The sequence below is a fragment of the Oncorhynchus mykiss genome, chromosome 10 (assembly GCF_057628025.1).
Source record: "Oncorhynchus mykiss isolate SJ-2025 chromosome 10, ASM5762802v1, whole genome shotgun sequence".
Classification (NCBI taxonomy): Eukaryota; Metazoa; Chordata; class Actinopteri; order Salmoniformes; family Salmonidae; genus Oncorhynchus; species Oncorhynchus mykiss.
In genome coordinates, this window is record NC_143031.1 from 28,912,247 (window position 1) to 28,938,058 (window position 25,812).

Below are 25,812 nucleotides of genomic sequence, written 5' to 3' on the forward strand. Positions count from 1 at the left end.
TCTCTACAGCCTGAACGATGTCTCTATCTAGTCTTTATGTTCCAAAGGCAGAAACGCGCGCTGCTTCCACCTGGCATAGCTGTCTGCCTGCGTGCCAACTGCAGCCGCCTCTTCTTTTCTTTCAGTCTATGACGCAAGAGGAGGTGTTCTGAATCAGGGTTTCGCTAAGCCTATAATTGTCAAGGATATTGAAAGTTACACATGGTGCATTAAATTATGCAGAAAACTAAGTATGCGTATAATCGTCCTGCTCCCTGGGGCGTAATCAATTTAGCAAATGATGGCGGATGGGGCCAATTCAGATCTATTCTGAGATCTTTGTTTTGTTAGTGCAGTAAGTGTACCCCCGCCCATGCCCTATGTAGTTGGTATCAGTGGCACCACGGGGCTGGCCACACGCCCAACCCTGCCACCTTCTCGTCCCAACCTAATTTAAAGACACCTGCCCGCACTGCTCAAAACACACTAATGCACACAAACCCTATACACACACATACTAAAGAACACATCCCCACTCTGTCCGTACCTAACAGGGTATTGGACTCGATGTGGATGTTGGAAGAATTAGACTGTGTCCAGTGGGGAATGTGGGGTTTAAGGCATGAATGACAGGTCAGACTCATAGCAGTACAGTATTTCAACCTGTCCCAGATGCGTTGTGACACACAGAAACAAGTTGTGATCTGTGTCAGATGCCCAGTGGACTAAACACATGTCTGATTGCCTGGAACTCTGATCATGTCTAACTCAGGTGCTGAGCACAGAGGAGCTGACCAAGGCCCAGCACTCGGTGGCATTCGGCTGCATCAAGTACGCCGACCTGTCCCACAACCGCATCAACGACTACGTGTTCTCCTTTGACAAGATGCTGGATGACCGGGGCAACACGGCCGCCTACCTGCTCTACGCCTTCACCCGCATCAGGTGATCCTTCGCTGGGCTGTAGGGAACGGCAACCAGCCCCTCCCCTGGTTCTCTCTCTCCTCCCCTGAACGTACTACGGGCTCTGTGGCATTGCGCCCAGTCTGTCTCTATTGATCTGCACACAGAGAAGGAGGGGAAAGAGACGTTTTCCCCAGGATGGTTGATGGTAACACACTGAGTCAATAGAGCACCACAGGTGGCGGCAGACCCACACTTGGGGGGGGGGGGGGGGGGGGGGGGGTTATACACGTACACACTAGGGGAGTACTCATACACCAAACTCATGGTTCGGTACGTGTTGTGGTTTTGGAGTCATGGTTCGGTTTCGGTACAGTGGGAATATTAAATACCGGCAGTTACTGTAGTTAATTACATTTTTAAATATAAAGACCCGTTCTGAAAGGACCCGAGCACAACAAGACCCGTGTTGTATTGACCTGGTTCGATCCAGACCCGATCTGATCCCAGGAAGGGAAGCAGAAGAAAAGTCCATTTGTAAGTTACTTTATTAACCAGAGCTGATAAAGCGCGAGTGAGGGAGCGGTGCCGCTCTAGCAGGCAGAGGGGCCTTGCGGTGTGTGTGCTGTGAGCGAGTGACACGGGCAAGGAGGGAGGGAGAGACGGCAACCAACCAAGCCGATTCGCACTAGTAGACTAATTTCTAGCTTGTCATAGCTAGATTATTTATCATCCATTATGATTACAACTGCAGCAAACCTAGAGAAGCTAGTTAGCTAAACTAGCTAGGCTAATTGAGGGTACATGCGGTTTCTCCCTGTCCTACAGTTACAAATAACAACACCTCCAACACCTCAGATTATTAACTAGCAGCCTACCTGTTGGCTCTTGGTCTTTGTAGCATGTCCTCATTTAATTACATCATTTTAATTCCTTTTTCAGTTGATTATTCAACCTCCTAGCTTGATCAAATGGCTACCCGGGCTATTTGCATTGTGTGCCTCCCCCCAACCCTTATTTTACGCTGCTGCTGCTACTCTCTGTTTATCATATATGCATAGTCACTTTAACTATACATTCATGTACATACTAACTCAATTGGCCTGACCAACCAATGCTCCCGTACATTGGCTAAATGGGCTATCTGCATTGTGTCCCGCCACCCACCACCCGCCAACCCCTCTTTTACGCTACTGCTACTCTCTGTTTATCAAATATGCATAGTCACTTTAACCACATGTACATACTACCTCAATCAGCTTGACTAACCAGGTGTCTGTATGTAGCCTCACTACTGTTATTTTCAACTGTCTTTTTACTGTTTTTATTTCTTACCTTTTGTTCTCCTAATACCTTTTTTGCACTGTTGGTTAGAGCCTGTAAGTAAGCATTTCACTGTCAGGTCTACTGTGGTTACACCTGTTGTAGTCGGCGCACGTGACAAAAAAACTTGGATTTGATTTGCCACACATGGCGGTTCTATGACTGTAGTGCTGCTCTGGGGATATGCGATTGACTGACAAAAACAAGCTACAGACATGCAGCACTCTCTAATGAAAAGTATCGGCAGCAGCATCATCCCTTTTTCTCTCTCAGAATCGGCTGCGAAGGGCTGCTTGAATTCAGAGCGGAGACTAAGTTGTTGTCTTTGCCTTTCCATCTTGCTCCGGTGGTAGGAATACTGGCGTAAATATGCCAACATGATTGAGGTGTTGGCAGCTGCATCTGCTATTCTCGTTGAGCAGTGGAGAAATACTGTTAACGTTTTGTCCACAACTGTCAATCGCCGTTGTAATCTACTGGGAAGCCAAAATGTTCCTGAACTGGAGATTTAAACGAAGGTGGAGGATCCCCCAATCCTGGTTCATCCACCCCACCACTCCCCATTTTACAGAACTACACAGAACAAAAATATAAACGCAGCATGTAAAGTGTTGGTCCCATGTTTCATGAGCTGACATAAAAGATTCCAGACATTTTCCATCCGCACAAAAAACGTATTTCTCTAGCATAGTGTGCATTTCTCATTTGACAAGATAATCCATCCACCTGACAGGTGTGGCATTTCAATAAGCTAATTAAATAGCATGATCATTACACAGGTGCACCTTATGCTGGTGACCATAAAAGGCCACTCTAAAATGTGCAGTTTTGTCTCTCAACACAGTGCCACAGATGTTTAAAGTTCTGAGGGACCATGTACGTGGCTTGCTGACTGCAGGAATGTCCACCAGAGCTGTTGCCAGATAATTGAATGATAATGTCTCTACCATAAGTCGCCTCCAATGTTGTTTTAGAGAATTTGGCCGGACGTCCAACTGCCCTCACAACCACAGACCACGCGTCGTATGGGCGAGCGGTTTGCGGATGTCAACATTGTGAACAGCGTGCTCCATGGTGACGGTGGAGTTATGGTATGGGCAGACATAAGCTACGGACAACAAACTCAATTGCATTTTATCGATGGCAATTTGAATTCACAAAAATACCGTGACGATACTGAGGCCCATTGTTTGTTTTTTGTTTTTTTAAGTTATCTGTGACCAACATATGCATATCTGTATTCCCAGTCATCTGAAAATCATAGATTAGGGCCTAAATACACTTAGTTAATATGAGGAAATCAGTTAATTGAAATAACTCAGTAAAAGCTATGAAATTGTTGCATGTTACATTTATATTTTTGTTCAGTATAGTTCCCTGCTGCGCCTCACAAAAGGATAGTTTGAAATGTGCCAGTTAAGATATACATTTTTATTACAACATGCGCATAGGCTGTAGTTGTTTTTATCAGAACATACATTGCTCAGATCGGTAAGTAAGCATTTCACTGTTAGTCCACACGAAGCATGTGAGAAATACAAGTTGATTTGATTTACTCAAGGCGATGGCATACAACACAGCGTAGGCTTAAGCCTATAGGCCTAGTGTATATTTATGTATTCATTCAGGTTCACAAAGAGGACCGAACCGAGGTCCCTGAACCGAAAGGTTCAGTACGTGTACTGTTGTTACATCCCTAGTACGCACACACCTTGCTAATTTAGTTAATTACCAGTTTATTTTTTTTATTTATTATTTTTGCTTGATTGAGCATTGTGTTTGAAACCTCGGGATGTTTGAAACCCCAGGATGCTGCTCATCTTGTAAATCTGTGCTTGTAGATTTAGAAAGCACAAAGTCTCTTTTGATAGCCATTGATGCTCCAACCAACTGTGCTGTCTGGACCAGCAGCATCACCTGTGATTATCTTGTCCATTGTGGTCCCACCTAACAAGTGTTGTTATTATCATGTATTTATATGATAACTGCATAGGCAGGCTATCACAATATACAGTATGCACACCTTATAAAATGAAGAGAAAAAAACCCATTGTCTGACATTAATATCCTACTCAACTTAATATCCCTTCCCCTCCTGTATCTATATCTGAAGGTCCATAGCCCGGCTGGCTAACATCGACGAGGTTGCGCTCCGTAAAGCAGCAGAGACCACGGATGTGCTCCTGCAGCACGACAAGGAGTGGAAGCTGGGCAAGTGTCTCATTCGCTTCCCTGAGATCCTGCAGAAGATCCTGGATGACCTCCTGCTCCACACGCTGTGTGACTACCTGTACGAGCTGGCCACCACCTTCACAGAATTCTACGACAGCTGCTACTGCATCGAGAAGGACCGCCAGACCGGTAGGGAAAAGACCCTGGGGTGGTAGATAATGACAGTTGTCCATCTTTCTATCAGTCTATTTGTCTGTCTCAATTAATCTATTCATCCATCCATCCATCCAATGATCCATACTAAATGCTGGTTCTATATCTTTGCTGGTTCTAAATCTGATATATTTCTTGGCTTTGCCAGTTGGTAATTGCTTTCATGCACTGCCCCAGACTTCTGCTATTCTCACATAATCCTAAATAGCCCACTGAGAGGGACAATCACAAACATCAGTCAGAGGGGTGGTGTCAGAGAGCAAGCATCGTTGTTAACCGATCCACTAGCATCTGTTAGCATTTACCCTACTGTGGGCCACATCGCTAATGCTAAGTCCTATTACCCAGGGTTTAGTAGATCAAAGTGTATTAGTTTAACATTACTGTTGCAAGTTAGAATAGGATAATACACATGGTGCCGTTTTTCTCAGTCACTGATAGTCACTCAGTTAGCTCATGTCAGCTAAAATGTTTAAGATTGGTAAATTTGTCTAGTGGCCAGCTATCTAAACATATTAATCATGGTCGAATTACCAGCTTGGGTGCCTCCATTGATTTTGTTAATCTGTCACACTCTCCCTATGGAAAAATGTGACATTTGCATGACATTTGTTAAATCTTCTCTCTGCCCCATGGCAAAATGTGTAGAATTGCAGCAAACTTCCTTTAAAACAGCAACAGATTTTCAGATTTTTATGGCCCCCAACCCCATCAAATTGTACACAGCTATAATAAATGAATAATATATAAGAATACACTTTTTTAAGGTATTGAAGTATAAATTACCAAAGTTACGATAGATTGCCGTAGATTTTCTTTTAATTTGTGAATATTCCACTAACGTTGGTAAATTACTGGTAGCTTTGCAACCCAACTCATGCCTCCTTTTCTATTCGCACCAAAATTACAATTTATTTAATTGAATTGCTTTGTGAAAGCCTAACACTAATTTCGTATTTTATAATTTAGCTTGTCATGTAGGCAATAGAACAAGCTTTCAAATTATGCCAACCTGACCCAGATTGAGATAAAAAAAAAAATGTAAAAAGCAGTTTTTGGATTGTGTAAACAACAATCGTAATTGTGATTGCAGGGTTGTGTTCCAAACAAATAGTATGCTTGCTCTAGTTCCTCAGCGGCACAGCTTGGAGAGCTAAAAAATGAAAAGGCACCTTATAGTTGAAGACTCTTTGATTCATAAAAGCGCATTGAAATTACTTATGAACTGTGTACACTTTATAGTGGTGTGTGTGGCCACTTGGAGACACTAGTTAGTCATTTCACTCAAACCCTTGTCATTTTTTTTCCTTACTGTATGTTGCACCTACTCCACATTTTACAGGAATATTCTTATGATACTGAATATATCCAGAGTATTTTCAGATTTTTGGGGCAGCAAAAAGTACAGTAAATGTAAAATGCACAAAATGAAAAGTGATGTTTGGATTCAGTCTTGTCAGGTGAACTGTTGTCCTCAATTTTGTTTGAATAATTTCCCTATAATATCCAAACTCAAATCAAATTGTATTTGTCACATTTGCCGAATACAACAGGTGTCGACCTTACCGTGAAATGCTTTCGTACAAGCTCTTAAATTAACCAACAATGCAGTTTTAAGAAAATAGAAAATAATAATCTGTTCACTTTTACTTGCTACCATGTTTATAAATTTAATATTTCTTCTCTTAGAAACATTTCAATTTAGCCCAATCCATATAGACCAATTCACACGAGTGTAAAGTTAACCTTTTCCGTTTAACATTGTCTTTTGTTATGAATATGGCAGCTTGTTTTCCACCCTTCAGTAAGTAAGTTACAGTTCAATGAAGGGCATTTGGGTTTTAGCCATACAAATAGTCTATGGGTGGTTCTCAATAACATCATATACAGTGGGGCAAAAAAGTATTTAGTCAGCTACCAATTGTGCAAGTTCTCCCACTTAAGATGAGAGGCCTGTCATTTTCATCATAGGTACACTTCGTGGGGGACGACATGTTTTAGTGTAAATTAATTTGGAAATGGTATTATTTGTCAATTACAATGACGTCCATGTCCTTAATGTCCCGTCTGTGTAATTTGCCCTCTCCCCCTCATTACTATCTTAATTAGGGGTTTAGCAGCGAAGCTGGTGAAACCATATTGCTTTTGTTGGCTTTCATTATTATTATTATACCGGGTTCTTCCCCCAAGGAAAATAACATGCAAATTCCCATGATATGGTAAGGCCTAGGACGGCCCAACTTGGCAGGATGGTAAAAGCCCATGGGCTACACCCTCTCATGCATTCTCATGCCAATGGTGGCGCTATAAGAAGTGATTGAAAATGCCAGCTTTGAAAGCTCACGCCCTTCACCCCGTTTTGAGCTGGAGTCCTGAAATGTAGTATGTAGATCTCTCTGCTCACAAGGAACACATTTACCTCAAGGACCCATAAAGTCCGTCATGATGGATTTTCTGCCATTTGGAATTTTGTGAAAAAGGCTTAAAACGTTGCTACTCTAGCACAAATGACCGATCTGCAGAAAACTTGATATCTGGCATCTAAGGACCAAGGTGTCTCAAAGTACTTTTTTCCAGGCTAGTATGTCAAACAACATGGCCTCTACTGACCAATAAACATTCAAATGGGCGTGGTCTCACACATAAATGCCTATAAATCAGTCATGGATATTTGTAGTGTAATTAAACTTGGTACATGTGGCAAACACTGTCAAGATTCAGCATAACTGGGGCCTCGCGAGTGGCGCAGCAGTCTAAGGGACTGCATCGCAGTGAAACCCATGAGGCACAATTGGCCCAGTGTCGTCCGGGTCAGTGGAGGGTTTGGCCTGCCGGGATGTCCTTGTCCCACAAATTGGTGCGGCTGGCTTCCGGGTTAAGCGAGCAGTGTGTTAAGAAGCAGTGCGGCATGGCAGGGTTGTGTTTTGGAGGATGCATGGCTCTCGACCTTCACCTCTCCCGAGTCCGTACGGGAGTTGCAGCGATGGGTCAACACTCTAAACACCAATTGGATATCACGAAAAAGAGGTAAAAAAAAAACAACAAACAAGCACTTTTTATATTGACCACACGGTGGCACTATAACGGGCACATTTTGATATCTCTTGATCTGTTTGACACAGTGATGAAATTCAGAACACATGCTCAAGGTTATGAGTCTAGCTAACCTGTAAAGTATGGTTCAGTTTGGCCACATTGTGGTGCTGTTGTACAGGGAAAAACCATTCATGCAAAAGCTCATTGTCTCATAGCGGCCATATTATTTCAGTTGGCATCTTGGAAAATAGTGCATTTTTTAAGATGTGCATCCATAGATGTTATATTCCAAATATGTTGTCTATCAGTCCAGCGGTTCTGGAGAAGAAGACGTTAAATTAAAGAAGTCAACATCATTGAAACGGGTCCAAAATGCATCAAAAGCTTGATTTTTGAGTTCTGATTTGGTAAGTGTGGTAAACAGTAAAGAAGTAGGTCATCCCAGGGCAATTTGTCCTGGCACAATGGGCACACAGCTGAACTCCGTCAACACTGCTTGCAGCTTTAATTTCTATTGGATCTTCTCATCATGTAGCAATATGCCCCATGGATCGTTGAGTTGTGAATATTGCATAGCATCATGTCTATTTAGTGACTTCTGTTATTAAGCAATGTTATGTGATTTTAGTGGAATTTGATAGGTTATTTCATCCAAAGATCTATGTGTTTACCCATCTTTCACTCACTCAACAGGTGAGGTGGTGAAAGTGAACATGTGGAGAATGCTCCTGTGTGACGCCACTGCCGCCATCATGGCTAAAGGCTTCGACATCCTGGGCATCAACCCGGTCTCCAGGATGTGACTTCAGTGACATCACCATGCCGTCCTCCCAACTCCTCAGACTACAAGAGGGGGGGGGGGATTCTTCAACCCATTAATGTCACCTGGGATTTTACTGTATACCAAATAAAAAATACTGCTTGTAAAAAGTTTTTAAAAAATGCTCTGGCAACATGCTCATCTTTCTCCATATAAATGTCAGAATACCAAGAGATTGAGGAATGGCTGGAGAGGCTGCCAAAACAGCAATACTGACCTGGGCTACAGCTCAATCATTGCACATGGGGTCCAAGATGGCGGTGTTACATTTTATCTTGGTTTATTGTAGTAAACCAATAAACACTATTTCAGATGAAATACAAGAGAAACATCCAGCACACTGTAGATCGCAAAGGGAAATGTCCAAAAAAGGAAGCTTAAGTAGCTAAACGTATCCATTCGTTCTTGAAGCGTGTCGCTTAAATAGAGCACATTATTTTGACAATTTGAGTATCATTTTTGGGACGTTTGCCTTTGAAGTTGACAGAAGGTTTTCTGTCGTCTTAGTCCAGCTATCCCATCTGTCATCCAAGTCTATATATTTGAAACCCAGGCACCTGTGTTATTGGTCACTTGAGGACAGAGAGACAGAAGTGAAGACTCTTGCTTTTCCTGAAAAAATTGCGAATCAGTGGTGTATGAATCATATTTTTCATACTTTTCAATCCACTTTCATGTCAATACTCAATGCTATATATTTTTGTTAGACTCCATCATTTTCATACAGTGGAGATTTAAATGCCTGATTCACACTACATGGCTGACCCAAACCATACTGTTGGCTCTATTTTATTTTCACATTGTACTTTTCAGCATGGTTCCAACAATAATGGTGTATCCATAACCAGGCCAGCCCAGTACAGCTTGGCTTGGCTAGGCTCAGTTTTTCCTATAGTGTTTATCCAGCAACAGAGACTTGGGGACAACCGTTGTTCCCCCCGGTGACAGTGGTAGTAGCTCCTCACCTTGGTTATTTCCATACATGCCAAGGTTAAATGAACACCAGTGATGTGAATGCCTTGTCCCATCCTGATAATCAGCTGTGTGATTAATGGGGTAGATTAGGCCAGCTAAATGGACCATTGCATATTATTGACTCATTTCACAGGTAGCCGTGGACCCACAGGTGTCGATTACACCAGACTGAAGTTCTAAATTACACATGATAACAAGGGGAAGGAGAAATAGCAAGAAGACTGATTGGTTTGTCTTTCGATGCCAAATAGCCCATGCTGTTATGGTTGGAGCTACATTGTAAAATACCATATTTTCTGTGCAGGTTCGATTAACAAGGTGCATCTAAGACTTTGCACAGCTCGTGCCTTAACTGGCTTTACATAGTTGGTACTTTCAGATCCATTGGAGCATAGGGTGTCCACCATGGCTTTCCACTTCACTCATTACTGTGTGAGGACTTTTGTCCCATGCCAGGGTTTCATTGAGTTTGACACAGCATGTGGTTGCATTAGACTTGCGGCCTTCAACTATACTCATTAGCCTCTCAAATGAAGTTGGACTAGCCTGAATAACCCCAAAACCAACATTGTTTTCTCTGTCTCTTTCAACTAAGTGTTCTGTGTTAGCAGGCTCACTAAATTAGAGAACAAACTCTTTATAGATGATAAATTATAGATCTCACTCTCTGAGGCAGCCCTCAAGACTTTAATTGTAAGGCTGTGTATGCCCATGGGAAAGTTATGCACTGTTGTAGATGGACTGATGCTGTAAAGGATGCCGCGAGGTGAGCAATATAATATTGTTCCAAACTCGAGTTGAGCTCATAAACTGCCAAGAGGAAGTCTCTGTGTATGATCCATCACCAGAACGTATTAAATATCCATACACTTTATTTGTATTCATCTTTTATCATTTCACTGCATGACTTTATAGACGCTCCTCAAAGTGATTCCCAGTGCCTTTATTAAAAATGTATGTCTTCCACAAAATGGGTACTTTGGTGTGCAGGTCCCTGGTTGAAGGACAATATTCTAAAGGAGTTTTGACAGAGGCTTCAGGAGGAAAATGGTTTGCCATGTTGTTTTGGCACCAAGCTTCAATAGCACGTGCATTAACAATAGGAATATAGATCCCTCAGCAGTAGTCTATGGTTCCATCTTATTCTGCCCCTCTGGGTCAGCCAGCCAGGTGACTTCACTGCACAAAATTAATGTGTTTTTCCTCAAGTGTCTACTTCAATTTCCATGGACTGTAGTCACATCCCAGTCTTTCGTGCTATACTACTAGGTTACCAAGTGTTAGGTGGTGAGAGGAGAGGTTATGCGTCAAGGATCTGTTGAGTAATATTTCTGGCCTGATTCCATCATGACCTCTTCTGACCTTTGAGTTAGTCATCAAGTTGTCAAGACACTTCCTGATTGCGCAACCTTATGGAATGGATTTACCTGAACCCAATCTGAAATCTTCGCCAGTCATTAGCGCTGTTATATGCTATACGTTGCTGTTATTCAAGACTGTTATAGGAATTCCAACAGTCATCTTTTATATCCAGCCTGATTGCCTAACCATGTGAGATATTTTTACTTCCCATTCTCATGCAGTTATTCAGCATATTCCTGATATTAGGCCAATGCCTCAGTACTAAGTGTTTTAAAGTGGATTGAATTATGTGATCTTGGAGATGACTACGATATGCAAATGAAAATTATGCAAATATGACACGAGTGGGCAGTTTGACAGCATAAATTATTTCCTAAGTGTATTGTAACAGGGAGAGAGAATGTTTGTCTTTGGAAATGAACATCATAAGCCCAGACCTGTAAATCTTCTCTGATGGAAGCAGTGTGACACATCTTCCTCTGGCTGTTCGCTATTTCAGGGTCTTCAGAGGGAACAATCAGTGTGACTGGCTGGGATTCAAGCAGGCCATCATCACGACACACACAAAAGCGAGAAGGCTATAGAGAAATCAACATTTTAATCAGTTGTCATTATTGATGTATCATTTCAATTCAGCACACTAATTACAAAGAAAGGTACGCTGCAGTTTTTTTCATCTTGAAAAACAATATTTAAATAAATCTCTTAGTATTGCTAAATACATTTTGTTTAATCATTTTAAGAAATAAAAGCCATTTAATAATAAATTGAACAAGATAAAGCACACTTATGAATATGTACATGTATAAACATACTGTCATACATTTGTAAGTTTACAACATTAGACACTTTTAAAGCCAGAGCAACACTGAAGTGTCAAGTCAAATATACACACATACAAGTAAAATTAAGTAATATTCTTTTGACAGTAAAATAATTTACAGAGTACAGGTTTGAGGACCGCAACCTGCCTCACTGGATATCTGTCACAATGGCACATGTACAAGAGAATCTCCTCAGTTCTCAACTGCAAGACGAGGCTTTCCTAAATCCTTGACTTTGCCCTGCTTGAAAGTGTGACCAACCGAGGGTTTTATCGCCAAAAAGGTATATTTTCTACTGAACTGTCACACAAGGCCCTGTTCTAACTCTCTGCCGGAGGCCCCCCTGCCATGCATTAGGCCTGAAACAGTCACTTAAATGGGATGAGACATTTCATTACGGTGACAGGCTCCCGAGTCACTCTTGATAACGCAAAGCTCCGCCGCCTCCGCCTGAACACTTCATCAGACGACCCCTGCTGTGAGTCCGCTTCTGGAATTCACATCAGGTCTCGGGTATAAAACAACTTCTCAGCCCCCCCCCCCTCTCTTGCCTTCTACTCCCTCTTTCATTTCCTCTGCTACAGCTGTATGCCTGGAGGCTTCTGTCTATCTGTTTGTGTTGTTCTCCTCTCTCCTCCTCTTTTGGCTCGACAAGGCCTGGGCTCTGTCTCGGGACTATGACTCAGATCTTGTTCTATCTATGGTCAGGTCTGAAGGAGTCCCTGATAGCCAGCAGGTTGGAAGCCAGTAGGTGTCCACTCACTCTGTTGTGCCACTCCTGGGACCGGCCCCTGGAAACCACACAGGAAAAGGAAGTTAGTACACAGGAAGCATCACCAGGGTTCAGATGAGACAGTCGGAGAAACACAAGGGCCACATGTCAGGCAGACTACACTGCAGTTGCCTGCCAGACCAAACCATATCAGTCAGTCTGCAGGTTTCCATCGACCAACGTTTATTCTACAAAAGCAATGTCGCAAATTATTGCAACATGTGTAATGGAAACCGCAGATATAGGATACATTTGACATTTTTGTCATTTAGCAGGCGTTCTTATACATAGCGACTTACAGGAGCAATTAGGGTTAAGTGCCTTGCTTGAGCACATCGACAGATTTTTCACCTAGTCGGCTCGGGGATTGGAAACAGCGACCTGGTTACTGGCCCAACGCTTTTAACCACCAGAAATGTTCTAAAGATGGACAACATTTTTATCTGTTCAACAGGTGTATTTTTTCTTTAGTCTAACTTTCTTTATTTTATTATTAAACGATAATGGAAACTTTTTCAAATAAATTATGATTGTTGAATCAGGTAACTCCACATGTCATTCTGAAGCTCTACTGCTTGCTAAATATACACTGCTCAAAAAAATAAAGGGAACGCTAAAATAACACATCCTAGATCTGAATGAATGAAATATTCTTATTAAATACTTCTTTCTTTACATAGTTGAATGTGCTGACAACAAAATCACACAAAAATTATCAATGGAAATCAAATTTATCAACCCTTGGAGATCTGGATTTGGAGTCACACTCAAAATTAAAGTGGAAAACCACACTACAGGCTGATCCAACTTTGATGTAATGTCCTTAAAACAAGTCAAAATGAGGCTCAGTAGTGTGTGTGGCCTCCACATGCCTGTATGACCTCCCTACAACGCCTGGGCATGCTCCTGATGAGGTGGCGGATGGTCTCCTGAGGGATCTCCTCCCAGACCTGGACTAAAGCATCCGCCAACTCCTGGACAGTCTGTGGTGCAACGTGGCGTTGGTGGATGGAGCGAGACATGATGTCCCAGATGTGCTCAATTGGATTCAGGTCTGGAGAACGGGCGGGCCAGTCCATAGCATCAATGCCTTCCGCTTGCAGGAACTGCTGACACACTCCAGCCACATGAGGTCTTGCATTAGGAGGAACCCAGGGCCAACCGCACCAGCATATGGTCTCACAAGGGGTCTGAGGATCTCATCTCGGTACCTAATGGCAGTCAGGCTACCTCTGGCGAGCACATGGAGGGCTGTGCGGCCCCCCAAAGAAATGCCACCCCACACCATGACTGACCCACCGCCAAACCGGTCATGCTGGAGGATGTTGCAGGCAGCAGAACGTTCTCCACGGAGTCTCCAGACTCTGTCACGTCTGTCACATGTGCTCAGTGTGAACCGGCTTTCATCTGTGAAGATCACAGGGCGCCAGTGGCGAATTTTCCAATCTTGGTGTTCTCTGGCAAATGCCAAACGTCCTGCACGGTGTTGGGCTGTAAGCACAACCCCCACCTGTGGATGTCGGGCCCTCATACCACCCTCATGGAGTCTGTTTCTGACCGTTTGAGCAGACACATGCACATTTGTGGCCTACTGGAGGTCATTTTGCAGGGCTCTGGCAGTGCTCCTCCTGCTCCTCCTTGCACAAAGGTGGAGGTAGCGGTCCTGCTGCTGGGTTGTTGCCCTCCTACGGCCTCCTCCACGTCTCCTGATGTACTGGCCTGTCTCCTGGTAGCGCCTCCATGCTTTGGACACTACGCTGACAGACACAGCAAACCTTCTTGCCACAACTCGCATTGATGTGCCATCCTGGATGAGCTGCACTACCTGAGCCACTTGTGTGGGTTGTAGACTCCGTCTCATGCTACCACTAGAGTGAAAGCATCGCCAGCATTCAAAAGTGACCAAAACAACAGCCAGGAAGCATAGGAACTGAGAAGTGGTCTGTGGTCACCACCTGCAGAACCACTCCTTTATTGGGGGTGTCTTGCTAATTGCCTATAATTTCCACCTGTTGTCTATTCCATTTGCACAACAGCATGTGAAATGTATTGTCAATCAGTGTTGCTTCCTAAGTGGACAGTTTGATTTCACAGAAGTGTGATTGACTTGGAGTTACATTGTGTTGTTTAAGTGTTCCCTTTATTTTTTTGAGCAGTGTATTTTTTCAACTATAGAAATGATGTTTCTTTGCCGGACAAGGATTGTCCTGACTCAAGAGTTCTTTAATTGTTTCATCTTGCTTTTCTGTTTGCTTGGCAAGTTTCACTATCCAATTATTTCTAATCTACAGGAATGCAAGTTTCACCATGGCATGGACTGTGGCGATATGTTGCCACGTAAGAAGGATTACAATTATGGAAAATATTTGTCAAGTATTGCATTCTATCCATGCTGGCTTTCGCAGACTACCTGAGACATGAAACAGATAGGTGGGAGGGAATAGCCTGTCACCAATTTATTAGGCCTAATGTGCAACTTGCCTAAATAGATCATGGAAACACTTCAACCACTTTTTATTTATGGTGGGACGTCCTTACGTGCAGCTGTTTTTATCGACACAAAATGACTAAATGGAAACGCACCGTAGCATGCAATTAACTCATCCATTTTAAAGGCAACCTTTCTAAATATCAACAAAAACAATCGCTGGACAAGTTAATGGATAACTAGTGACGTGACAAGCAACCATTGCTGCATGTAGCAATACCGCAATATAGTCTGCCTGGAACGCAACCAAACCTTGCTGCATGAGACACACTGACAGACTCTTTCACTTTCAATTTCCTCTATATCCTCCGATTGGATCAGTCTCATTGGCCTTCGCTGTTAAGCTTAGCAGACTGAAGACCAGTGAATTTATTATCGATAATAGGAAAACATTTCACTGCACCTATCGGGTGTGTGACAATAAAAAAAATTGTCTAATGCCACTGGCACTACAAATAAAGCCAATACATTTTAAGCCTGCCAAGCTCTTTTCTATGAGTATTTAAAGAGAGTAGAACAAGGCAGAGATGTTCTCCATTGCTGCTCAGTTCTGATGTAATGAAGTGAGAAAAACCTGCAGAGATAATCGTGTGAATCTGTCTTGTTGGCAAACCGTCTCGTTCAAATCTCACTATGCTGCCTTACTGAAACTCCTAGTGTGATGAAAGTGTGGCTAAGTGAGTAGTCAACTACTTCCACTGATGCTGGTCCATTGGAGCAGTACAATATATTTCAGTATAAGACACACTCCCTCTACTTTCCCCTCATTCTCTTTCAGTCTCTCTTTTGACTTCCCTCTGTCATCTTTTCATTTAATCTCTCTCTCTCTGTCTCTGTCTCTCTCTGTCTCCTATTGCTTATAGACACCTGTTTTCCATTGCCTGGCTTGTTTCATTAAATCAGCTGAAACAAATGGAAATAGCGGGGGTCTACAGAATAACCCAGCAGAACCACGCAGGGAATAAATTGATCATGTAAGAAGCAGAAAATCTAGAGAGAACTTTGAAGAGAGCTAAATCAAGTTGTACACAAGGGGTCCCTTCTTTCTGTTCATTTCTTTATTTTCTCTCTATTTGAGTGTCTCTTTTGAGAAGCTGGGATTGCACTTGAGATACTGAAGGTAAAGAATAAGCTAGTCTCTGGATATATTTTTTAAAGGCTCTGCATTTTCTCAAATCTTTCATATTCTCTCACACCCTCCCTCTCACTTCCTCCTCCCCTCTTACCCTCCCTCCCTCCCTTCCTCAGTCTTTCCTACCTTGTATCTGTACGACAGAGGTGTGTAAGTCGGGACTTCTTAGCCCCCAGGGGTTCTACCAGGTAGAGGCAAGAGAGGACCTGGGCTCTCACCCCCTCCATGGGGGCCTCGCGGTGCTCTGTAGACACAGCCGACACATAAGCAGGACCAGCCGACAGGTCTGACTGCCAGGTCCTGCATGGGGAAATGATAGGAGATTATTCTGGTTAATTTAAAAACAGACTTCAGACTCAAGCGGCGTGAGAAATAGCCCCTCAGATATTCAGCTACAATTTGACTGGGTGTTTGAGTAAACAGTCAACAATTCTTTGACCCCAACACTTTAATGTAACTTAACTAAACTAGCTTTTTCATTTTTCATTCACTGTGATGCCAAAATGTAGCACTAGTACAACAACAATAGGCACCATTTCAAAACAACTTTAGCCAGAGTATTCAAGTCCAAGCTAAACTCTGTTTGTCCCTGACTCCTCTGTCCCGTATACTCTTAAGCAGCAGAGTCAGCAGCCTGCCTAAAGACCCATGCAGCGTCGCCCTGGTAACACCTCATTACCTCAGCAGCAGGTGCTCCTGTGGCGGCCGGGATCCCAGGCCTTGCAGGAGGTAGCGGTAGACCTCGGTGTCCTTGGTCAGTGTCTGGACTACTGCAGACTGTTTGAGGGTCTTCTCCCAGTGCCCATGCTCCCTCAGGACCCGCTGGAGGGCTTCTTTCTGGGGGGCATCTACCTCAACAGAGCCCTTCCACAACCGTAGGGGCCAGCCATCATCGACCTGGTATGGGGGGGCAAGGTGGTGAGACCCAGTGTGAGAACGTGACTTTGACCCTTGATAACCCCTCTTACACACACACATCTCAGCTCAAGCTCTGTGTGCTTAATGTGTCTGACTCACTGGAGAATGTTTTTATGTTGACTCATACATAATTAACCTTTCGTTAGTCTCGGCTGTTCTTTATAGGTGTTGTTTTGGTAGTGGCTTGCTGTCAGAAACTTTTATTGGTCACTGTATTCATTCATTTTATTTTATTCATTAATTCATTCATTAATTCCATCAGATTCCACCACACACCTTCTTAAAAGCCAGGTCCACATTGTCTGGTCCAGAGCAGGACTCCCAGCCTCTACTCTTCTCCCTGGCCTCTCTCAACAGGTGCTGGGTGGTCTGGACCAGTCTGGCCCTCTCATCCTGCTCCTCCTCCTCACCCTGAGAGGGCGAACTCCGACTCACATCCACCCAGACAGCCTCCTCACTGGGGTTGCTCACACTCTGGCCCGGCCAGAACTCTGGAAGCTGGAAGGATGAGAGAAAGAGAGAGGAAGAGTTAGCTTGACGTTTTCACAAACAGGGCCACCAATGACTTCATCTCGACAACCAGAACCAAATATTGCGTGTTAACGTCTGTCACAAGAAACTACATATGACTTCTTGATCATTTGATACACTATTGCATTAAGCGAAGCTATGGTGATTAATCGCCTGTTGGCATTCATGTTCTCATTTTCTGATATTCTTATTCTGTATAATCAAGTCAATACAATTAACTGACTGAACTGAATAACATAGATGAAGTGCCTCCTCATTTAATTTCCCCTGCAGATTATTATTATTATTTTATTATTATTAACCTTTATTTAACCAGGCAAGTCAGTTAAGAACAAATTCTTATTTTCAATGACGGCCTAGGAACAGTGGGTTAACTGCCTGTTCAGGGGCAGAACGACAGATTTGTACCTTCGGGGCTCGGGGGTTTGAACTTGCAACCTTCCGGTTACTAGTCGGGTTATGAACAATAGGAAAAGTGCCTGTCTGCTTTTTGTAATGTACTCTACGTACTACTGCACAGAGAGAGTACACTCATGAGAGAATGGTGTGTGCTCTGCTGGGTCTTGGCAGTAACACCTACATGCTGTGCACACATGTGATGTGGATTAGTGTGGCTAGAACAGGCTGTACCCTAACTTTACTGTAGTGTGTACCTTGAAGAGGCACAGGGACTCCGTCACCATGTGGGCCAGGCCTTGAGTGGCAGCCAGGTTCTCACTAAGGTCCCTCTGGTCAGGCCTACCCAGGCTGTACTTCCTGTGGCTTGACCTAGGTCAGAGAAAGAGGAAATGTCTTTACATCAGAGTTGAAAATATATGGAGTACAGTTTCTATTGCTATACTAGGCTTCCATAGACTCATACTATGCAGTTCATTTGTGACCCTTACAAGCAGAAACTGAGAAAAGGGACTGTTATTCAATGTAAAAAGCAACGTCAGCATCGACTTCCAAACAAATTCAAATATGTAGCAAAGCAAAACAGCAAAATATTTACTAACGCCACTGTATCCTAGAAGCACAATGTGCCACAACACAACAGTCCATTGGAGTGGAGTTGATTTGTTCTAGTCATTGTTTCCAGTGTTAGAGTGTGACGTGTATCAAGGCAGAACTCTGTTTCCAGTGTGTTGTGTTCTGATTTCCATCAGTGCTCTGCTCTTACAGCCTGTGGGGTAATGGCTGAGCCCGCTGGCTCCACTGGACTGCTGCCCTAGCACAAGGAAGAGAAGGACGAGGGGGGTGGTCTATTGTCTCTGACTGGCGATACGACATCACTGGGTCCACCACGCAACTTTTCGACGTGAAGTTGGAACTTCTAGACATGCTGTCAGAATACCGGGTATCAGCAGTGTGTGTGCAGCTGAACTGTGTGTGTTTTGTGTGTCTATCTTTGCCAACAACTACAGATAACTAGTCTTGTGAGCTGAGCGCCAAACTCAAAAGCTAAGTTCATAGACAGATGTGTTTTGAAAAATAAATCATGTGCAAATGTGTCTCCCTGTTTCTCACCTGGACCGTCTCTTTCTCTCTCCCTCCCTTCTCTTTCCCTCCACCCATCACTCCCCTTTTTCTCTTTCTCCCTCCCTCCCCCCCTTTCCCTCCACCCCTCTCTCCCCCTGTTCTCTCTCCCTCCCCTCTTTCCCTCCACCCATCTCTCCCATTTTTCTCTTTCTCTCTCCCTCCCCTCTTTCCCTCCACCCCTCTCTCCCCCTTTTCTCTTTCTCCCTCCCTCCCCTCTCTTTCCCTCCACCCATCTCTCCCCTTTTTCTCTTTCTCCCTCCCTCCCCTCTCTTTCCCTCCACCCCTCTCTCCCCCTTTTCTCTTTCTCCCTCCCTCCCCTCTCTTTCCCTCCACCCATCTCTCCCCCTTTTCTCTTTCTCTTGCAGTAACCAGCTGAACAGTATTAAATATATAATATCTCCTCTATCTAAGAGAAATTATGTCCAGATGGGCGATTCATGCAGGGTTACATAAGTCTCTCTCTCGCTGCCTTTAAACTAAACCCATCCGACAGCTATTCATTACTGCACAGGGAAATAGGGTTTTGGCTACATTACTACAGTTGATGTAATCTCTGGGAACTCAAAGAACCTAACTCCACACTTTAACATGAATCTGATGCGTAAGAAGAAGGAAAAACAAACACAACATTTCAAACAGACAAATGAAAACCTGCAGTTGTAGCGATGAATGCAAAGCAATGTGCACCGGAGTAATCTTATGCAACAACGTAAGAGGAAGTTCTAACTAGGAATGTGGGACAAAGACCCCCAGACCTCTGCTAGTCTAGAAGTTGCTCTTACTCACAGATCTAGGATCATCTTACACTCCCCCAATCCTAACCTCAACCATTATGGTTGAAAACCCCAAAAGTGTTCTTATATCAGCATCTAGGGGTTGACTTTGTCCTATTCCTCCCCAGGAGGCAGTGGACTGTACCTGGCTACATTGACCAGGACCATCCTCCAATCCTAACCTCAACCCCTATGGTTCAAATTCCCAAACTGCATAGATCAGCATCTAGAGTAAGACCCTAGAGTCTAGGGGAAACTTGACGTCATCCTCCTCCTCAGGAGACAGCACCGTACCTTGCTGTGTTGTCCTCTCTCTTCAGCGTGTTGAGATGGAAGAGGGAGGGGGCCAGGCACACAGCGATGTTGGTGGGGGTCATCTGGTTTTCGTCCACGCAGCCCACCACATCTCGGAGGAAGAGGAGGAGTGTCTGCAGGGCCTCACGGTTCTCATCAGGCAGGAGTAAGATGGCTGCTTGGGCCGCACAGAACTGCTGGTCTTTGGGGAAGTCTGTGGAGGTGGGAGTGAGACACATAAGTATGTGGATAGAATTGCTTTGTGATTCTCTCATTGTGCTTATACTATAAAACTGTCCAAAACTGGTTTCAGTCTGCCTACTTAGCCAGCATTTGAACCTTTCTTGCATGTTTAGCCAATCCAGTCTTTACTGTACTGGCCCAAGCAGTGTTGTAAGTTCTATTCTCTTACATTGGTAGATATGCAGGAAGGACTTGCAGAGCTTGCTGGAGAACACAGGTTCTGGTAGGTCTCTGAAGTACTGCTTCACCATATCAGCCACGTCAAAAGCTGATTGGCCCTCGTAGGACATGGCCTCTGGGTCCGCCTCCACCATGTCGCGCAGGTACTGGATACGAGACTTCACCCCCGACTTTCGAAACAGACCCACCTGAGAGGATGAGAGGGTTAGGAGTGTGTGCGTGTGGTGTGGAATGGGAGTTTTAAAGCCGGGATGGCAGGTCAGACTCATGTAGGAGGCTATCCTAAGTCCTGTCGAACTAGGATAACTTCCATTCATCTTTGTAAGTAGGAGATCCCTCTAAAGCACCTCATAACCCACCCTCAACATGGAAGATAAATGAAAGCGGACCTCCCATTCCTCATGCTCATCTGTCTCTGTTCTCAGTATAGGACCCTCCACTGTGTTTAACCATGACTCCAATTTACAGTATGTCAAGGTGTCACGGGGGTGTAATTCAACCCAGGTGCTGTGTACTCCGTAGTATCAATGCATGACACCGATGTTAATAGGTTGGAGAGGAATAGCTGATGGCCCAGACCTGGGTGTCCTTCGCAATCTTAAAGGGACAGTTCACCCCATGAATCTAAGTACCTTGTCAACTGTGGTCCATATTCCATGACGTTATGTTATGTAGAGAGCCCACTGTAGATGGCATGGAATCAGGACTGTAAGCTTGACTTTAGACCATTTTTGAGGTATGAAACCATCTAACCAACTTTGATATTGGGTGAACTGTCCCTATAAAGCTAGAATCCTTAGCTGCTACATGTATTTTTGGACTTAAAAATTAATGATCTATTGATTCTTGAAGAATATAACTTATAAATGCCTCATGAGCTTAGTTCAACTGTCGTACTCCATCAGAACCCAACATATAATCTTGTTTTACACCAATGTTTGTAAACAATATAAATGTAAACACACAACATTGTTAAAACTATAATTTGGATATAATGGATGAATTTGAGAGTGGTTACATTTCCCTAGGCGCATTACCAAAACTGCTTTGTTATTGTTTGTTTCAATCTCTCTGGTTTTAATAATGCATGAGCAGTACTGCATACAGTTGAAGTCGGAAGTTTACATACACTCCACAAATGTCTTATTAACAAACTATAGTTTTGGCAAGTCGTTTAGGACATCTACTTTGTGCATGACACGTCATTTTTCAAACAATTGATTACAGACAGATTATTTCACTTATACTTCACTATATCACAATTCCAGTGGGCCAGAAGTTTACAAACACAAAGTTTTTATTTTTATTTTTTTTACCCCTTTTTCTCCCCAGTTTCGTGGTATCCAATTGTTGTAGTAGCTACTATCTTGTCTCATTGCTACAACTCCCGTACGGGCTCGGGAGAGACGAAGGTTGAATGTCATGCGTCCTCCGATACACAACCCAACCAGCCGTAACACACCGCGCATCCAACCCGGAAGCCAGCCGCACCAATGTGTCGGAGGAAACACTGTGCACCTGGCAACCTTGGCTAGCGCGCACTGCGCCCGGCCCGCCGCAGGAGTCGCTGGTGCGCGATGAGACAAGGAGATCCCTACCGACCAATCCCTCCCTAACCCGGACGACACTAGGCCAATTGTGCATCGCCCCACGGACCTCCCGGCGCGAACCCAGGGACTCTGATGGCACAGCTGGCGCTGCAGTACACGCCCTTAACCACTGCGCCACCCGGGAGGCCCTAAAAAACACTAAGTTGACTGTGCCTTTAAACTGCTTGGAATATTCCAGAAAATTATGTCATGGCTTTAGAAGCTTCTGATAGTCTAATTGACATAATTTGAGTCAATTGGAAGTGTACATGTGGGTGTATTTCAAGGCCTACCTTCAAACTCAGTGCCTCTTTGCTTGACATCATGGGGAAATCAAAATAAATCAGCCAAGACCTCATAAGAAAAATTGTAGACCTCCACAAGTCTAGTTCATCCTTGGGAGCAATTTCCAAACGCCTGAAGGTACCATGTTCATCTGTACAAACAATAGTACATAAGTATTAACACCATGGGACCACGCAGCCGTCATTCCACTCAGGAAGGAGATGTGTTCTGTCTCCTGGAGATGAACGTATTTTGGTGCAAAAAGTGCAAATCAATCCCAGAACAACAGCAAAGGACCTTGTGAAGATGCTGGAGGAAACGGCTACAAAAGTATCTATATCCACAGTAAAACGAGTCCTATATCGACATAACCTGAAAGGTCGCTCAGCAAGAAAGAAGCCACTACTCCAAAACCGCCATAAAAAAAGCCAGACTACGGTTTGCAACTGCACATGGGGACAAAGATTGTCCTTTATGGAGAAATGTCCTCTGGTCTGATGAAAGAAAAATAGAACTGTTTGGCCATAATGACCATTGTTATGTTTGGAGGAAAAAGGGGGTGGCTTGCAAGCCCGAAGAACACCATCCCAACCGTGAAGCACAGGGGTGGTAACATCATGTTGTGGGGGTGCTTTGCTGCAGGAGGGTCTGGTGCACTTCACAAAATAGATGGCATCATGAGGCAGGAAAATGATGTGGATATATTGAAGCAACATCTGAAGACATCAGTCAGGAAGTTAAAGCTTGGTCGCAAATGGGTCTTCCAATGGACAATGACCCCAAGCATACCTCCAACGTTGTGGCAAAATGGCTTAAGGACAACAAAGTCAAGGTATTGGAGTGGCCATCCCAAAGCCCTGACCTCAATCCTATAGAACATTTGTGGGGAGAACTGAAAAAGCTTGTGCAAGCAAGGAGGCCTACAAACCTGACTCAGTTACATCAGCTCTGTCAGGCGAAATGGGCCAAAATTCACCCATCTTATTGTGGGAAACTTGTGGAAGGCTACCTGAAACGTTTGACCCAAGTGAAACAATTTAAAGACAATGCTACCAAATACTAATTGAGTGTATGTAAACTTCTGACTCACTGGGAATGTGATGAAAGAAATTAAAGCTGAAATAAATAATTATCTCTACTATTATTCTTGCTACTATTATTCTGTAAACTTCTGACTTCAACTGTATATTGGTTGTACAGGAGGTTAAAGTCCAGTACCTGATCGAGACACTCTGTCCTCAGATAAATTATGGCCTTGAGGATGCTGGAAGGTAGTGGTTCCCCTGTCTGCTGCACATCGTGGAGGAGGGGTACACCAAACACCCTCCTGCCCTTCAGCTCTGGGGCTTTGGTCTTCCTTGGAGGCTTTGGGAATGTCCTGAGGGGAGAGACAAACAATTCAAGATAGACTTCTAGTGTTGCTTTTGAAGGTAAAGAGGTTTTTGTTTTGAAGTTATATGAAGATAGGGCAACTTTACAGAAGTATGACAAAGTTGTTGCATTGTATTTTATTCCTTCTGAATATGTTCTACTTCAAACAACACTGCATTGCATATTTGTACAATATGTAAGAACCCACTGGACAAAAACTGGTTGAATCAACGTGGTTTCCATGTAATTTCAGAAACAAAATGATATGTAATGACAGTGAATCAATGTGGAAAACTGATTGTATTAGCAAAAAGTTATCAATGTAAGGTAAATGTGTCTTTTTTTTTTAACCTAAATCCAGTGTTTTGTAGATTTTGATTTGTTGAATTCACCTTAGTTGACAACTCAACCCAATGTAAATCAAAAATAGACGTTGAACTCACGTCTGTGCCCAGTGGGAGCCTACATAGGTATCTGACCAAGACTCACATATGCACTTAGCAGAGGACTTTGTGTACGACTCTGACAGGATATTTATTTTAAAGCCCAGCGAGTGTTTTCATAAGCCAGCAAGTGACTGCCATGGTAACGGCCAGTGTAGCCAAGAAGATAACATGAAGGCAATTTAAATCCTCCCTCTCAAAGTTCAGGCACCTTGAGATAGCTAGCTTCAGAGCCAATCAAATGTATGATGAGTCGACTGGAATTAGATTCACAAATGTTCATACAGCATGCTTCTCTTTGATAGTGCTCTCTCCCATTACGGACTGCATTTCCATTCTAGTCTTCAGCTGTTCAATTAAAACATATCTTCTGCGTCCACCTCATTTCATTAGCTTAATGGTGTTCTGCTCATGATTTCATGTAATTGTGTGAGTGAGGGAGAGAGAGTTTCCTGTTTGGTCATGTGTTTGAGGAGCCCCAGCCTCTCCCTGCTAGGTAATAACCACATGTAGATTTTGTTCATTAGAGACAAAGCCAAGGGGAAAGGTGTTTGGCCACAGCAAATAAGAAAACAGTTATCTGGAATGAAACTTGTACAGAATACTGAAGCTCAGGATCAATGGGAAAGCGATGAGAACAAGGAGTAGGTTATTTATTTTGTAGTTAGCTCAATGATTGTTAAAACAAATAGCCCAATTACTCTGCTCTCAAAAAGTCAATTACCCTGTCATTTTGCCTTAAAGGGGAACTCAGCAGATGCTACATCAATTGCTACATCAAAATGAATTATATGTAGAAATTGATTCTTGAAGCATATAACTTATACATTCCTTCTTGAGCTTATTTCAACTGTCGTACCCCAAAACCTCAATGTTTGTCAACAAAGTAAATGCAAACAAACACTATATAGCCTCAAAGCATGGTTAAAACTACAATTTTGATATAATGGATGGCCAGTCCTTGCATCCATAGCCCTGTCTAGGAATTTGAGAGTGGTTACATTTCTCCAGCCCCATCCCTAAGCTTTTCACCCAAACAAGGCTGGGGAGACGCTTTGTTATTGATTCTACTGCTGATTGCCGCTTTAAGCAATCACTTTTACTCCAGTTCCCTACACAAATGAATAATGTCAAACACTTTATTAATTGATCCGTGGGGGATCCAAGGTTAGGAGATCAGATTTCGAAACATGGGTGAGGAAATAGCTACAAACAATGAAAGCAAAACTCATTCTGACAGATTGGGATGTGTTGACTTCCCATCATGGAGATAGATAGAGGACTCATCATGGATATAACCCATTTTAGTATGGACGTTGCCATTGAGGGCTTCCTCCATTTTAAAGTAGTCAACTGGGTGGGGATTCCTATGAGTTGGGAGCAATCAGCCAATGAAAAATAAGAAAATGGACTACTTTAAAATGGAGATGCTGTCACAGACGCTATAATGGGACAGATACGAAGATGAGTCCTCTATCTATCTCTATCAAATCTCATTTTATTTGTCACATGCACCGAATACAACAGGCCTTACAGTGAAATACTTACTGTAAGGTCTACAGCTGTTGTATTCGGGCGCATGTTACATCTATGGTTCCCATGCATCATTACCTGTTTCCTATGTAACGCTATTTGAGGTCACGGCCATTAACCACCAAGAGGAAA

General features: G+C 43.4%; 2 protein-coding genes across 4 annotated transcripts in view; one reads left to right on the forward strand and one right to left on the reverse strand.

Moving 5' to 3' along the window:
• The window catches only part of LOC110533611 (arginine--tRNA ligase, cytoplasmic), a 30,321-nt gene extending 21,753 nt beyond the window's left edge, over positions 1-8,568 (forward strand). For both annotated transcript variants that reach the window (XR_016483643.1, XM_021618001.3), the window contains 3 exons: positions 752-924; positions 4,319-4,566; positions 8,320-8,568. Coding sequence is in view for 1 of the 2 variants with exons in the window: in XM_021618001.3 (XP_021473676.3) it covers positions 752-924; positions 4,319-4,566; positions 8,320-8,429 (531 nt within the window). In the remaining variant the exon portion in view is untranslated. The remainder of the gene's footprint in view (positions 1-751; positions 925-4,318; positions 4,567-8,319) is intronic.
• Positions 8,569-11,362: 2,794 nt separating this feature from the next.
• The window catches only part of LOC110533612 (rho GTPase-activating protein 7), an 80,090-nt gene continuing 65,640 nt past the window's right edge, over positions 11,363-25,812 (reverse strand). For both annotated transcript variants that reach the window (XM_021618003.3, XM_021618005.3), the window contains exons 7-14: positions 23,552-23,711; positions 20,449-20,647; positions 20,037-20,250; positions 18,102-18,216; positions 17,194-17,415; positions 16,679-16,896; positions 16,126-16,299; positions 11,363-12,398 (exon numbers count right to left, since the gene is read on the reverse strand). In XM_021618003.3, the coding sequence (XP_021473678.2) occupies positions 12,302-12,398; positions 16,126-16,299; positions 16,679-16,896; positions 17,194-17,415; positions 18,102-18,216; positions 20,037-20,250; positions 20,449-20,647; positions 23,552-23,711 (1,399 nt within the window). In that variant the 3' untranslated portion in view covers positions 11,363-12,301. The remainder of the gene's footprint in view (positions 12,399-16,125; positions 16,300-16,678; positions 16,897-17,193; positions 17,416-18,101; positions 18,217-20,036; positions 20,251-20,448; positions 20,648-23,551; positions 23,712-25,812) is intronic.